This window comes from Patagioenas fasciata, chromosome 20, assembly GCF_037038585.1.
Source record: "Patagioenas fasciata isolate bPatFas1 chromosome 20, bPatFas1.hap1, whole genome shotgun sequence".
Taxonomy (NCBI): Eukaryota; Metazoa; Chordata; class Aves; order Columbiformes; family Columbidae; genus Patagioenas; species Patagioenas fasciata.
In genome coordinates this window covers 7,363,279-7,377,965 of record NC_092539.1, presented here as the reverse complement: position 1 = coordinate 7,377,965, position 14,687 = coordinate 7,363,279, and the positions used below count along the sequence as shown (strand labels likewise).

The following is a 14,687-nucleotide window of genomic DNA, read 5'->3' as shown; positions in this document are numbered from 1 at the left end:
GGACAGTTGCTTCTCCAAGAGAAAAAGCAACAATTTGGTAGAGACAAAAAGCAAAAACAAAGCAAAAAAGAAGCTTTAACACACTGGAAGACAAAAGGTGAGCAGCTACAAGATGAGTGTGAAATGTCAGGGGATACACTACACGAATTTACAAAGGACAGACAGCTACTGGATGGCACCTACTAGAGTGTGTTATACGAAAAGAGTTTAATCTTCCCCCAGCACAAAGAAAAATCAAAGCAAATTCACAGTCCATAGCATTCTGTGTATCGGCACCATTACCTGTGCTAAAGGCAGCACTTCCAATTTAAACGAGCAAACACAAATTATCCCATCCCCAAGTACCTTCGGGCACTTCCAATTTTTTAACCCCCTAACACTCCTATGAAGAAGTCTTATTACCTATTTATATAGGCTTATAGAGCAAGAAGTTGCAGCTTTATGATGATAAAGAACATAAAGACAAAGGATCTGGTTTTTGACTAATGAACAAAGCAGGTCCATGTTAAGTACCGGTGATGTTCAGGGCTGTTTCCCTGCTACAAGGCAGAACGCAGCACCTCATTTACCTCAGCACCGGTGCATCCCTGCAATCACTCCCACCACAAACCTCAATTATCTAGTGTGAAAATAGACATTTTGCTTATCCAAGGAGAATCCTCGCACTGAGGGGAAACGATTGAAAAAAACCAAAACTCAATATTTCTTTCAAATACAACACTAGCTGGTGTCAGGTATAAAGAAAAAGCTGGGTTTTTTCGGTTTTACTTGGTTTGGTGTTGGTAGCAAGAGGTTTCTGCCGTATGCAAGAGCCAGATGTGGGAGGAAAAGTGTAGGTGGCATCAGGGAAAGTAGGAACGAAGGTCCTTGTCGCGGTTTATCTGCTGTACACCACGTTTCAAAATAACAGGAGCTCTGTCATGCAGGCTGGCTCAGAACCGCCCCCGCAGCAGGAAGCGGCAGAACAGCCCCGGAGCAGCCGGGAGCGTTTCCATCGGCCTCCTCCCCCTGTCCCGTTATCTGCTCGCTCTTGTGCGTCTCATAAAACACCCCCAGGCCGACTCCTGGCCAGGCCAGCTCCATAAGCCAGACCTTCTATAAAACGTTCCAGGTATGACCCCGGGCTTCACGCAATCCTCTGTCCACAGCAGCAAAGGGAGGATGCTCGGATTGATGCGTTAAGCCCCGAAATCAGGAGTCAGGACAGGTGGAGTGTCAGGGTGGAGGTGCACTGGTGGAACTTCTTAGCAAAAGCTCCCCCACAGGTTTCCTTTCCCCTCAAGCCCTTTTTTTGGTAGTACTTTGCCTTCAGTATTGCACTCAGATTTTTTTTTTTTTAAACACTTTTTTGGTGACAGAGAGAGAGAAGGAGAAGGGAGAGCGTCCGACCTACTCTCTTCCAGTGTGTTGTAGTCTAAACAAGTCCATTTGTTCAGTTTTGTATTCACCACTGCATATTCGTATCCCTTTTAAATAAATCAGAATTTCTTTATGAAGCAGAAACGCACCCTCCAATCAATTTGTCAAGGCATCTCCCCCTCAGTAAGACCTTTCTCTCCAAAAAAGGCTGCAAAGCTCTCAGGGACTCATCCTTCCATGTGCTGCACCAAAGGCACCTCCACGTCATCGGGCCACAGATACGACCACAGTCCACACCAAAGGAAAGATAAAGGAATTCAAATCCAAGTGTGATTGTGTAAGACCATAGTAAAGAGGTCTCCGAGACAGAACAGAGCACCTTTACTTACATGGGGTTAGTTTTCCTCCTAAAAATTTTAGGAGTAGTACATTTTTAAAATTCAGCTGCTAGCAATTCCAATTTGAGAATCATAAAAAGTACTATATTAATAATTGAAACATAAAATGCCTGTCTGATTCGCTCCAGTCCTCAGTCCCTCACCCCAAAGGGCTTGATTTGCCTAAGGGGAGCATTTCACAACCGGCACATCAACCTTCTGAAATACAACTTGAGCAGATGAAAGCCTCGTAACCACAGAAGGGCTGCCGTCCTTCTAATTCTGGATTTAAAAAATGGTGACATCCACGGAGCTATTTAAGCTGATTTAAAGGTAGAATGGCACAATTATTTCAGCCCAGCTGAGCACTTCAGATACCACGCGGTGCAGTTATTTCGGATGTGGCTCACCAGCGATCTCCCCATTTCAGCCACAACATCCAGCTGTTATCAGCCGCAGACGGCAACTCCCCCATTGCTGCCGTGACTCACCGGGACCAGGGTGACGAGGCACCCTCAGCACCCGCTGATTCAAGATATCTGGTGGCCATGAAACGTGTCCCATACCAGGAGCCCCAGATCATCCGGTTTTGAAGCCCATCGCTTCCGAATTTGGAAGCGTCTGAGCTGGAAACCATCTGCTCTGTTGGTGTCTGCGTCTTTCACCTTGATGTTTTTAATGCCTCTGTACTTATGCAGGAATAAATGATGTGGATATGGCCAATGCACTGTAACATTCACTTTTCTGGGGAAAAGTAACCCAAATTATCAAATTAGAACAAAAACACCTCATTGGATTTGTGCTACTTATTCCAGTGAGCAAAACGCAAATACTTCACGTTAACATTTCACGGTTCTTTGAATCCGTACCTGATACTAAATGCAGCACTGATCATTACTTTCCTTTAAAGTTCTTCAAATCCTGTGCTTTTAACCACAATTACAAAGTCACGCTGCTGCTCCGTGAAGGTGGCAATTACTCTCAGGAGAGGTCTGCTTATCAACATTGCGGCAGGTCTGCAATGAAACGTCACGCGGTACCTTTGCTTTGCAGAGGCAAAGCTGCAGTAACCAAAATGATACCAGCGTTGAAAGGTAGTGTTTGCCTCCAAAACTCCAACCTTTACTGTTCTAATTCATCCTTTTTCTTGGCTCAAAATCTGACCTACTTATTTAAGAGGTGTTAGAAGCTCTGTGTGTTTTGCTAACTAGTACCAGCCTTTAGGATTTGGGCCTCTCAGACCCATCGCTGCAGCAGTTCCAGAACAAACTCCTGGAATAGGTCAGCGAGTTGTATTTAGCAAACAGTACAAAACACACACCGCGTAGTCTGATGTACCTGTCCTCAAGCAAAGCCTCCCTGCATATCCACTCTCTAGCAAAAGCAAGATAAAAAGAACCAGTAATTCTTGCAGTGAGGTCTAATTAGACTGAAGTTTCCCCAACAGATTTTTTTCCTAATGACATGGAATGTGAAGGGTTGAGCAACACTTACACTGTCTTATGCGAGCACCTCGTAACAATAATTACTGCTTAATACCCGGAACATGATAGCACCTTGACATCCAAACCTCTGCGTGGGAGGCACTATTTAGACATAACAGACAATCCACAGAACCTAAAGAAATGCAGCTTCTATAAGAACATCAACAGTATCAAATGATGGGAATAGCTTCCCCGCAGTTAATTTCCAGGAAAGGGCATCTATTTTGTATTAAATAGCTGCACGTTTAGAAAGAAACACACATAGCGAACATTTAGTGCAATCCATCAATAGTCTTAAGAGAAGTAAAGGTTTGATTGCAGAGAATTTTAAATGCATCTTCTTACCCATCAAGTTAAATATATTTAAGAAGAAATAACAGCTTGGCATTAATTCAAAACTTTTCATTTGAGCTTTCCTAAGTTATTTGCAAACATCAGGTGTAGTCAGTCAACAACAGTTCTAATAGCTGTTCCAGTAATTCTGGCTAAACTAGAACGTAGCTTTTTAACGAACATTATGTGTTGTCAGATTTACAGAGGATATGAAGAGAGCTTAGAGCTAATAAAAATAATAAAAACCCATTCAAGCATACATACTATAGCTTAAACTATCTTGCTAGATGCACTAAATCTTCTTCCTTATTGCAAAATTCTCCCATCCAAAAGAAATTTGAGTAAAATAGTGTATTACCAGATTACAGCTTCATTTTGATAGCATAGTTATGATTTCATAAAAGTTTAACTCCACAATTAGGTTTGTGATGGCAATTCTGACATTCAGGCAAGACCAGCGATGTAAACAGCTGTAACAGGCTGAATGGTGTTTGCAGTGATTCCTTGAGCATCCTCACCAGGAAAAGCTCATATGTTTAGAAATGCCAGACACAATGCTACGAGAGGATTTACAGAATCAATTTCTAAACTGAGAGAACCACACAACATTAAAAAAACAATAATAATAGAAGTTTCTGTGGCATAACAGAGGAGGTAGAGGAATGAGATCAAATGCAGAAGACAGCAATAAGTGAAAAGGAACACAGCGCCGAAAACTACTTCTGTTGTTTTAAAAGATGAAGAATGGGCTGAAATGGAGCTCAAAGAGGTGAGGGAGCAAGATTTTCCCATTAACAGCAAAAGCAAACATCACCTACCAAGCTCTTTTTCCATCAGCAAGCAGCTCAGAAAGATTATAAGCTCTGAAAGTAACTAAAAAGACTTGACAGCCACTATTCCTGAAATGCATGGCTGTCACTTCTGACCCTGGTTCTTTCCATTAGCTTTTGTTTATTTCCAAGACACTTTTTACTGCAGGGGGTTCGTTTTTAACCAGAGCGAGTTATTAGAAAGATTCACAGAAGACACCTGGTGGTCAGTGCATCAAACAACAGTTTCATTTTCTCAAGGCTCATTAGAAAAGTTTCACAAACATCCAAGCAAAACAGCTGAGTTTACTGCGTAACATCCCTACGGTCACATCAGAAACTGAGAAAACTGAGAACTCAGGAACAGCCTTTCACCAGTTACATTAAATGAGACAACGCTAAAAAGTGGCCTTTGAAACTGGGCAACTTGAAGAGCAATGAAATAGCAAACATTTCCTGAAAGTCCAAACTATTTCCTATTTAAAGCTTCCATATCCTTATCCCGCTACCATTCACACACTCGGTCTCTGGAAAAACACCATTGTTTATTCTGGGAACACACACCAAAATAAAGGCCATGAAAAAGCCACTGGCAGCTGATGGGCTCATTGAGTTGGCTGCAACAACCTTATGGAGTCAATGTGTGTGTGTGTGTGTGTGTGTGTGTGTGTGTGTGTGTGTGTGTGTGTGTGTGTTGGTGAATTCTGGATGTGCAGAGTAAGTGACATTTCCTCCCGAACAGCATTGGTGACATGCCCGGGTCACCCTGTACTTCCACAGATGGACATGGGACAGGGAACAAAGATCAAGCCAGCAAAGGGGGAATCCTGCACTTCAGCGAGCTTTGCCACCCCGATACCCAGGCATTTCACAGGCAGCAGAATATGAAATTCCATATTGTCATCACACATGATTCCCTGCTTCCAAATTCACCATTCCTTTTATAATGCAAATATAGAGTGCAAGCCACAGCAGAATAAAGTTGAGCATTTTACTATTTTCTGAGCTTTAAGGAGAGATTGAACCGGCAGGATTTGCTACTGGTCAGATGGGACTTCAAAGTATGAGCCTGGACACAACGCCCACCCTGGAAGGGTGTATGAGAAGTACTGATTTGGTATGGTAGGAATAAGGTAGGAACTGAAGTCAGTCTAAAAGATAAATGCACCAAAATGCCTTAGAAAAGCGGCACTAATGGATAAGAAGCTTCTCAAGGCAAGCAACGTCTGGCAATATTGATTCTTCAATACACACAATGAAGCCAAAGTCTTAATGATTAATAATCTGTTGTGAAATTCTATTCATTAAGTAAAAACAGAGCACGGAGATGGCACAACATAAATCAGGCAGTCTCCTCACTCATGAAAGAATGATGATCTTGCTCGCACCCATGGAAATCAGCAGCGATCACTCTGCGGAAAAGCAAGCTCCTACTTTTCACAACCTCAGTGCTAAGAGCATGGAAGAAACGTCAGGAAAGAACAACAAAAAACCCCAAATCTATCTCCAAGCCTAACTTGAGAAAGCACCTTAGGCAAAAAAACAAAGCAAGCTGGTACTCAGGACACACTTGCTTCATCATTGCAACAAAACGTGTGGAAAAGGCCTCCTGACAGCACAAAACACCATTTTAGCAGATTCGTGTCAAATTTTGCCATCAGGGCAGTGCAACTTCCAGCCACTTCACAAAAAGTTATGCTTAATATCTAAGTGCAGAACAAGCATTAAACATGTACGTTTAAAGAACAAATGAAGTTAAGAACTAAGGAAAGTTCTAAGAACTAATTTAGTTCAGAACTACGGGAAGACATTGCCTTAGGCAGCTTTACTTACTAAAATTGTCTGGATTTTCATTACCCTTTTTGCACAAGATTCATCTTTAAATTGATAAAATAGATACTCTGGTAAGCAGATTGACAACCTCACAGGTTGTTTAAATAGACCTTCAATCAGCACAGAGCAGCATAAGAGATAACTGATAAGAAAAATCAGCAAAAGCAAAGCAACAGGAGTCATCATTTCTTTTGCTGAAGCTGCTCTGCACATTCCTAGTGATGAGCCTCTGCACTTCACAGCAGACCCTTCTATAAGGACACTCACTATGTCTCACAAGAATGGCACAGTACGTCTGGGTGAAGACACTGGTGCTCTTTATACAGCTACCAACAGGCACTGCAGACAGAAGGCAGTTCCCTCCCCTATCAAAAGAAAAAAGGAAAGCAAAGTCCATCTGCAACAATAACTCCAGAAGGACAGGGGTATTTCATGTGCTTCCTTCAGCCTGCATGAACGTGAATCAATCAAAGCAGAAAGAGATGACACCTGTAACATCCTCTTTATCAGAGTTCCTGTAAGCGCAGCTGGAAGCACAACCCCGACGATCCAAGACACAGCAGAACGGGTCCCCACCCTGAAACAACAATTCCCAGCAACGTGACTGTGCCAACTCTTCTCTTTCAAGCTTAAGATTTAAACTCTTCAATTTAAAATACGGTGAGTTGGTTGGCAAATGTTGAAGTGTGCTGAATGAGATGATTGCTTACAAGCAATGATTTCTATACTAATACCCTGCAGCTTTCTCTTGCTTCCCTGTCCTGATCTTCTCACATAGCCTTCCTATTAAAATTTGTAAATAATAATGCAGAACCAGCATAATCTATTACGGGAAGCCTGACATATGAGTAACTTGCTACCTATTCATCACAAAGGAGATGAAGTGCTTAAACATGGCAAGTTATCAAAGATTAGTCTGTGCACAAAATAGAACTGCTTTTGCCCAGGAGAAGGATTAGCCTTTCCCCATCATCCTCTTCCACCTCAGCGTGTGGAAAAAACAGTTTAGCAAGTCTTAGGCCGCTTCCTTAACATATTCCAACCCTAAATCGAGTATTGTGGAAGAGCTTCTTAGCAAAACCTACTGGTATTTGATAACTGGCGCAGGAAAAAATATAGCAAGAGCTTTGTATGGTGGAAAGGGATATAGTCAGAGGTGGTGGACAAATCTGCATTTGGTCTGCAGCAAACATCAGCATTAACCAGGTTAATAGAGAAGCGCATCAAAGCTGGACACATAAGCCATGATCTCAAAAGCTGGGGATAAGTCACTCCTTATAGAGATGGAGATTAAAGCTTGGGAGCTGCCAAATCTCCAGCCTAACAACGAAGAAAGTTTTGTCAGTTTAGAAGGCAAAGCTGTGATCCCGAAGGCAGACTCCAAAGAACGGGCTCCTATTGGGCTGGTGCTAACGATACAATTTCAGGTGAATGGTCTAAAGTGGAACCAGGAGTAATGAAGCGGTTTCTTTCAAGTCTCAGGTTTTGCAGTTGGTGAAGCAGAGAGGAAACATAAAAATGCCCTAAGGAACTATGGAAAGAGATAAATGCAGGGTTTGTAACTACATGGGTTTAAAGAAAGAGAGTTCTAATATGGAAGGAATCTCATTTAAATCACTTCCATGTATGGGCAATTGACTATCTAACAAATGTATATTGCATATAAAGAAGATATATTGAGCTCACCTGTAAGATAAAGGCTAATGAGTGCAAAATCATTAATTATTGCTTGTTCACAACCTGCTCTAGACCACACAGCTGATAAAAGTACATTCCAAAGCCATACAGTTATTATAACATTTTACTCACAACAACAAAATAAACAAAACTTCTTGGAATCATGCATTTTCCTACATGGTATGACAATGATCAGCCTTTCATACAAATATTAAACACCAATATAACTCTAGCAATATATATTGTAGTATATACTCGTATATGCTGATCATAGAATCATTTTGGTTGGAAGAGACCCTCAAGATCATTAAGTCCAACCATTAACCTACACTGCTCTGCTGCTGACCAAGCGGCATCACGACAGTCAATTGCACAGTAAATGGAATTCAAAGCTGTGGACCAAATCCACCACCTCACCAAAGAATTATCCTCGCATCACTTCTTCACCTCAGCATCACAGGTCTGATGGTTAGAATTTATTTTTTAAGCCTTCAGACACTGCTTTTGCTTGGAGATACTGTTATGCCAAGATGCTCCAGGCAATCTGCTCATCTTTCAGCACAGCAACACCCACCCAAGACAGTCAGAGAAGGTGTGTTTGCTGATTACTCCAGTTCACCACTGCCAACTCTGGATCAGAGTTGAGCCCTGCGGGAATACCCCTTTCTTTTCAGGAGTTTGAGTTTTGCTGAGATTAACATTCTGGAAAGGCACATGATACACTAGTGTGCAAACTTTGAAACGCATTGACAAAGTCATTCCCAGTTTAACCGTCTTCTGATCACGCCTTTTCTCTCAGTTGGATATTCCCAAAAAGTAACAACCACAGACTCATTTCTCCACACAGAAAAGCTCAGGGCAAGAGGCAAACATTGCCTTTATACCTCCTCTCAATTGCAGAGTAATCTGCATCAAGAAGAAATCTCTACAATGCCATCAAGGGCTACTCCGCTGCCCTGAGTAACCACACCAGCCTGAACTCCAGCTTGTAAAACACACTCAGTGGAGAAAGCTGCAATACAAAGAAAAAAGCCCCAAACTTGTCCATAGATTATTTCCCCCCCTTACTGCACTCAATTGTCGACTCATGACAAAATTTAGAGCCTTTCTGCATTATTCTCACAGAACGTTTGACCACCAGCAGAGCCGATTTCTGGCCAGTTGCCTCCTTGCTTTTCAGAAGCCTCTCGATGCATCGCTTTGAGTGCTATAGAGAGCACGATGATCAAGAAATGGAATTACTTCCCTCAGAGTTATTTTGCCTTACACTGTTACTGTCTGGTAATAGTTACTAACCCTTTCAGCTAAGATTCAATATCACCGAAGCCATTAAAATCTTCAGTGCTCTGAAAATCTCCGCTAAGCATCTGCTGAATGGGCCTCAAAAGAGCTTAGCAGGTCACGAAACAGCTTTCCAGAAACACAACCATAGCAGGAGAGCCATGCTACAAGCTTGTTCGTTTGTTTGTTTTATGATGGGGTTTAATATACAAGAACTTCAAACAAATACCTTTAAGAGTCCTACCACTTCTAAGGGTTTGCTTCCAGCCCCCCCTGGAATTTCTTCTTATGCATTTCTTAATTATGAAAAGCAAGAAACACAATTTTCCTGGGACAAACTGGTTCCCACAGTGTGACAGAGAAACCAGATATAGTGTTTGGCATTTAGAAGAAACTGTGTAATCAAAGTACTGGAAGACAAACATGCAAAAATTTAAGCCCTGAAAAAATGCTAATCTATTTTTATGAACTACAGCCTAATGAACCATATCTGAATAGGGCTTATTAAATACTACTGTGTCCATTAATTTTAAAGTATGTCAGACTACATATTTCAAAGACAAATTATCAAGTAAAAAAAAAAACACAGAGGGAAATGAAGAGGAGCAGCACAAACTCAAACCAGAGCTGAACACCAAACAATGGTGGCACAGCCTTCTACTGTCTGTGCTTCGAAGAATCGTTTCACACACCCAAAGGAAGAAACTTTTCCTCATGTGGGTAAGCGAGGCTGATCTTTTGCAGTTCTTTCAACAGATGTACTGGCCTTGATGTCCCCTTTCAAGTTTATTCTTTTCTAAATCAAGACACTGAGGTCTCTTGTGGACATATGGCGTATGGACATTACAGATGCTATTTTTCTTTGCAAATGTGCTGGGATCTTCTGACCTCAGGTCATACTGGCAAGAAGTTACCATCTGCCTATTCCTGTTAGATGATCAAAAAGGAGCGTTTCTGGCTCTTCTGCCACATCAAAACAACAAAGGTAGTTAGAATATGGTGCTGCTTGCCATTGGAAGTCTCGCTGTATCTCATCTGACCTTGAAACTCTGTCCAAAGTAGTAAAAGCAGCAACTAAACTGGAGGCAGAGGAACAAGAGTATCACAGGACTGAAAGCACGGCTTGGAAAAATCCAGCAGTGAGTTTATCATCAGAAGGCCAAATTAGCCCTTACACTCCCTGCTTTTCCCTTATTTACCTTCAATTTCCAAATGACCTCAGCGCACAAACATTGTGGGGGACATCAGAAGAAATAACATTGATGTGACTCAAAACAATATTTCAACACAGTAGCACACACACAGCATCTGTCTGTGCCTTTGCTGAACACTGCACAGGATTTCTTGGTCCCTTCTAGAAACACAGGATAAGAGGAAGTTGGAAAGCAAAGCGCAGCTAAAACAAAACTGAATCAAAACTTTTCTGTTAACTACTAGATTGTGCTTTCAGACACAGAAAATATTTCAATTTTTTACTATATGAAGATTACAGACGCAGTTTTGTTTTGTTCACAGATAAACTTCCTCAAGAGGACAAAATAGCTGAAGAAGCTTTATAAAAATCCCATTCTCCAGCCAAAGACAGCAACCAGTAGCATGTCTTCTCAAAGAACATTAGAACTGAAAAAGCGTTGTGCAAAAGCAGGGATTACTCCAAGACGTTTCAGTGAAACAATGCACTTCTGCATCTCACTTTTGTAGAGATGCCTTCAATTTATAAATATTTTTAAAGAAAGACAAAAAAAAAAAAAACCCAACACATTTGAAACAGTTACTGAACCTACCTCTGAGTCCTACTGAGCTTTTTCATTTGGCTTCTTTACTGAGATTCTCAGGCCCCTCCCAATTTGTGGGAGACCAGCAAGTGACAGGGTTGCTGTACCCCAGACTTGGCCACATTTAGCTTCTAGCACTTAAGTCCATCATAGCACAAGATGAAGGTTTAACCAGCTATGGGAAGCCACTAACTGGAAGTGCTGTAAAAGCACAACACGAATAAACAAGAAACCGGTTTTTTATTCCAAACAGTTGTCACAACAGCAGCATCCACAAACTTTCCAAAAGACGTCTTCTGGGTTTTTTTTCCCCCACCAAGTAGCAGAGTCCTTTTGGTAAAGAGAATTAAAGAACACTTGTTGCTGATCACACCATCACCATCAGCTGTGGCTGGTCCATGCCCACGAAAGACAACTCCAAAAGTATGAAACACTTTCCCAGACTTTATACCAGAACACATCTGAGGCAGAAATGAGAAACTTTTACAATGTTAAAATGTTACTTCCTTGTATTTCACATTTAACTGTACAATAACAAGCAATCTTGACCTGAGTATTTTCTTAACAAACAATCACAGAAGATGTGCATTAAGAAGCAAGGGGGAGAAAACAAAAGACTACCATAAAATACAATATCATACTCTTGAATAAATCCATATTGTATCTATCTCGGCAAAACAAAATTTAACCTAAAGAAATACCAGTAGAAACCTCCTACCATGTTCGACGAAGACGTTACAGTGTGGGCTCCCATGCCTCGATGACTCCTTCTTCCCTGCTCCTTTGATAAAGTGCAGGGCAGGCAGACTTGGCCTCCTTTGGTCCCCAAGAACTTTTCCAGGCTGCTGCCCCATAAAGTAACTATGGGCAGCCTTTCCCAGGATGAGAAGTTTCTCAAGAAGTCTGTGATCCCTGATCTTCCAGGTTGGGAAGGAGCTTTGAAGGAGAATGTATTTTAGGTGGGTGCACTGGTTGCACTTGTTGCGTGATAAAGTCACTTGAGGTGAAGAATTAAGACAAGCGCAGATTCCTCCAGTGCTTTCAAGATGACAACAAGGCTCCTTAGGTGACTTTAGGCAAAATTAAAAAAAAAGAGCAAAAGTTCCAACTGCTTAGTAATGACCAAGCCTTACCAAAGTTTCAGGCTGCCATTTGTAGTGTGTCTTCTACCAGGTAAAGCAGCATTAGTTCATCTCACAAGCAAGAAAACATACCTAGGCTCACCCAGGGCAGGAAACAGCCATTCCCACTGCAACCAGTGTCAAGGTTTCTTTTTTTTTTTCCTCCTCCTTTTCTTTTGCATAGCATTGAGTTAGCAAAGGCCAAAGAGCCAAGTTATTTGCCGTCAAGTACCACTGCAATCTAGCAGGATTGAACACACCGAACCCATGCCAGCTTGCGAGGCGAAGAGGAGGGGGCTCCGGGCCTGGTGGGCTCCACACGCTCCCGGGGACGAGGGGAATGGCTGGTGGGCTCCTCACGCCGCCTCGGCTTCTCCCATCACAGGCCTGGGGCTGCCCGCACCGCCGCTACCTGTCCCCCGCCGAGGCGCCGCGGGCCAGCGGGCCATGCGGGGCCATGGAGGCGTCGAAGCAACGCTGGGGCGGCCGAGCCGGAGCAGGTGGCCGCTCTCCCGGCCTTGCTGCCCGCCTCAGGCGGAACCGGCTGCCGGGGATGGGCTGCGAGGCCGGGGACGAGCTCCGGGAGGCCGACTCCTGCACAGCAGCCAGAAGAGGTCAGGCGGAGGGGAGCGGGCCGGCTGCATCCCCACGGGGGAGGCCGGGGACGGGTAAGGCCCGGGCGGGCAGCGGGGCCGAGCCCGGGCGGGACGCGCGGGGGGCGGCGGGGCCAGGCGGCCGCACGCCCGGAGGGAGCCCCGCCAAAGCCGGCAGGAGGAGGGGAGCGAGGGGCCGCAGGGCTGGGAGTACCCCGGGTGCTGCCGCCGGAGGAAGGCGCGGTGCGGAGAGAGACTGGCGGGGGGCGGCTGCAGGCGGCGAGGGAGATCCCGGAACCCCCGGCGCGGCGCAGCCCCGTCCCCGGCCGGCGGGGCGGGCGGTCACATCCCCTTCCGGCCCCTCCTCCTCCACCGCCCCCGCCTCCCGCCCGGCCCGGCCGCTGCTCGATCCCGCCCGGCGCCATGACGGGAACGGGCAGGCCAAGGGAACATGGGGCCGTGGGATCTGTGAGGGAAGAGCCCGAGGAGATGGGGGGGATCCTCGGAGGGGAATGAGGGACCGAGCAGGGGGATGCCTGGGGTGAAGGAGAGGGTGAGAGGAGCCATGAAGAGGCACCGAGGGGAAGCAGTGAGGAGAATGGGGAAGATGAGGGGACAGGGACACAGAGGTATGGCCAGGGTGAAGCCATGAGGGAAATGGTGCTGTGAAGGGGCCAGAGGGGAAGAGGAGGTGGATGGGGAGGGCACGAAGGGGATGATGAGGGAAACTCAAGGGGAGCGGGATTAAGGTGAAGATGATGGAAACGACAGATGGAAGAGGGATTTTCTAGTATAACAAATGCAGCCAAGAGCCCAGAAAGCTCATGTCAAATCCCTTTACCCCTTTGCAAGGGCCACCGGAGTTGTTTTCCCTGAGGTCTGTCAAGAGCTCCTTGGCCCTCAAACCCACCAGAGCCCTCCCCGGGTCTCTGGGCACTGGCTTTCTCACGGAGATGGGCAAGGAACAAAGGGATCGAGATGCCTGCACAACCATCAGCTTTTCCACAACCAGGGATCAGCCACCCTGCTGGCACAAAGGATCTCACTGCCTTATTAACGCTGTCAGAGCACACGCACAACTCGATACCAAAACCAGCCATAGAGGCCAATGAATTTGACAAATATTTTATTGATCTATTTTCTGGCGACATATGCTACAAAGAAGAAATTAAACCCCCAAATTCACCCTGTATTGTGCAGCACATGCAGTCCCTGAGCTAGAGAGCACAGACGGCAACGCTGAAGATATTCAGTTTCTCATACGTTCTCCAGTTCACCTTGGGAATAGAAGAGGGTTCAGGCAGCAGCTTGAGGTCAGGGTGTTTTGGTCAAAGGTTTGTGGCTGCTCCCACTCAACAACGGGAGGACACACAAATGCAATTTTGTGCAGTAGCCTCCTGCTCAGCGTAACCATCTGGACACAGAGTGGCTTGTTTATACCGACTCCTCCCTTGTGACAAATCCAAACATACTCCGTGTCTCCTACGCCATATTCAAGGTCCCTGGCAGACGCGTGTTTTTCATCTTCCAACAATAGCATCTGAAATGTAGCACTTCATAGGGCCCTAAGGGATCCTCCACCTCTGCTGTGCCCGTCTGCTCCCACAGCATTAATTCTTAGCCAGGAGACTGAACCCAAACCATTTTCTATTGCATTTCTCCATCAGTGACTCATATTGCTGGTACTGAGGCTGTTTGTGGTACACACACGCAGGAGAGAGAAGTCCTGGTACGTTTTGCTGAGACAAATCCAGGGTCACATCTCTTGAACCCAGCAGAATTTGTCCAGGTTTATCTCAGTATGGAGATCAGCTTCTGGCTGCAGTGTCCTACCAGTCAGGTGTTTCTTTTGATGCTTGGCAATCGTAAGCAGCAAAGCGGGGCAGGTTCTTGGCCAACGGTCCCCAATCGCTTTCCGCTCAGCAGTTGCTCCAGAAGCATCTCCCATTTCCCAAAGCAGTGCTGTAGTTAGTTGGGGCTACACACAGGCAGATGGGCCAGCTGGTCAGTCCCAAATACCAAAGCAAGGTATCTGCCCTCTTTTC

General features: G+C 44.7%; 1 protein-coding gene across 1 annotated transcript in view; it reads right to left on the bottom strand.

Annotated features, from left to right (window-relative positions):
* ABL1 (ABL proto-oncogene 1, non-receptor tyrosine kinase) overlaps positions 1-12,981 on the bottom strand; it is a 73,145-nt gene extending 60,164 nt beyond the window's left edge. The window contains exon 1 of the mRNA XM_065853551.2: positions 11,647-12,981. Coding sequence (XP_065709623.1) covers positions 11,647-11,782 — 136 coding nt within the window. The 5' untranslated portion in view covers positions 11,783-12,981. The remainder of the gene's footprint in view (positions 1-11,646) is intronic.
* Between the last annotated feature and the right edge of the window lie 1,706 nt (positions 12,982-14,687).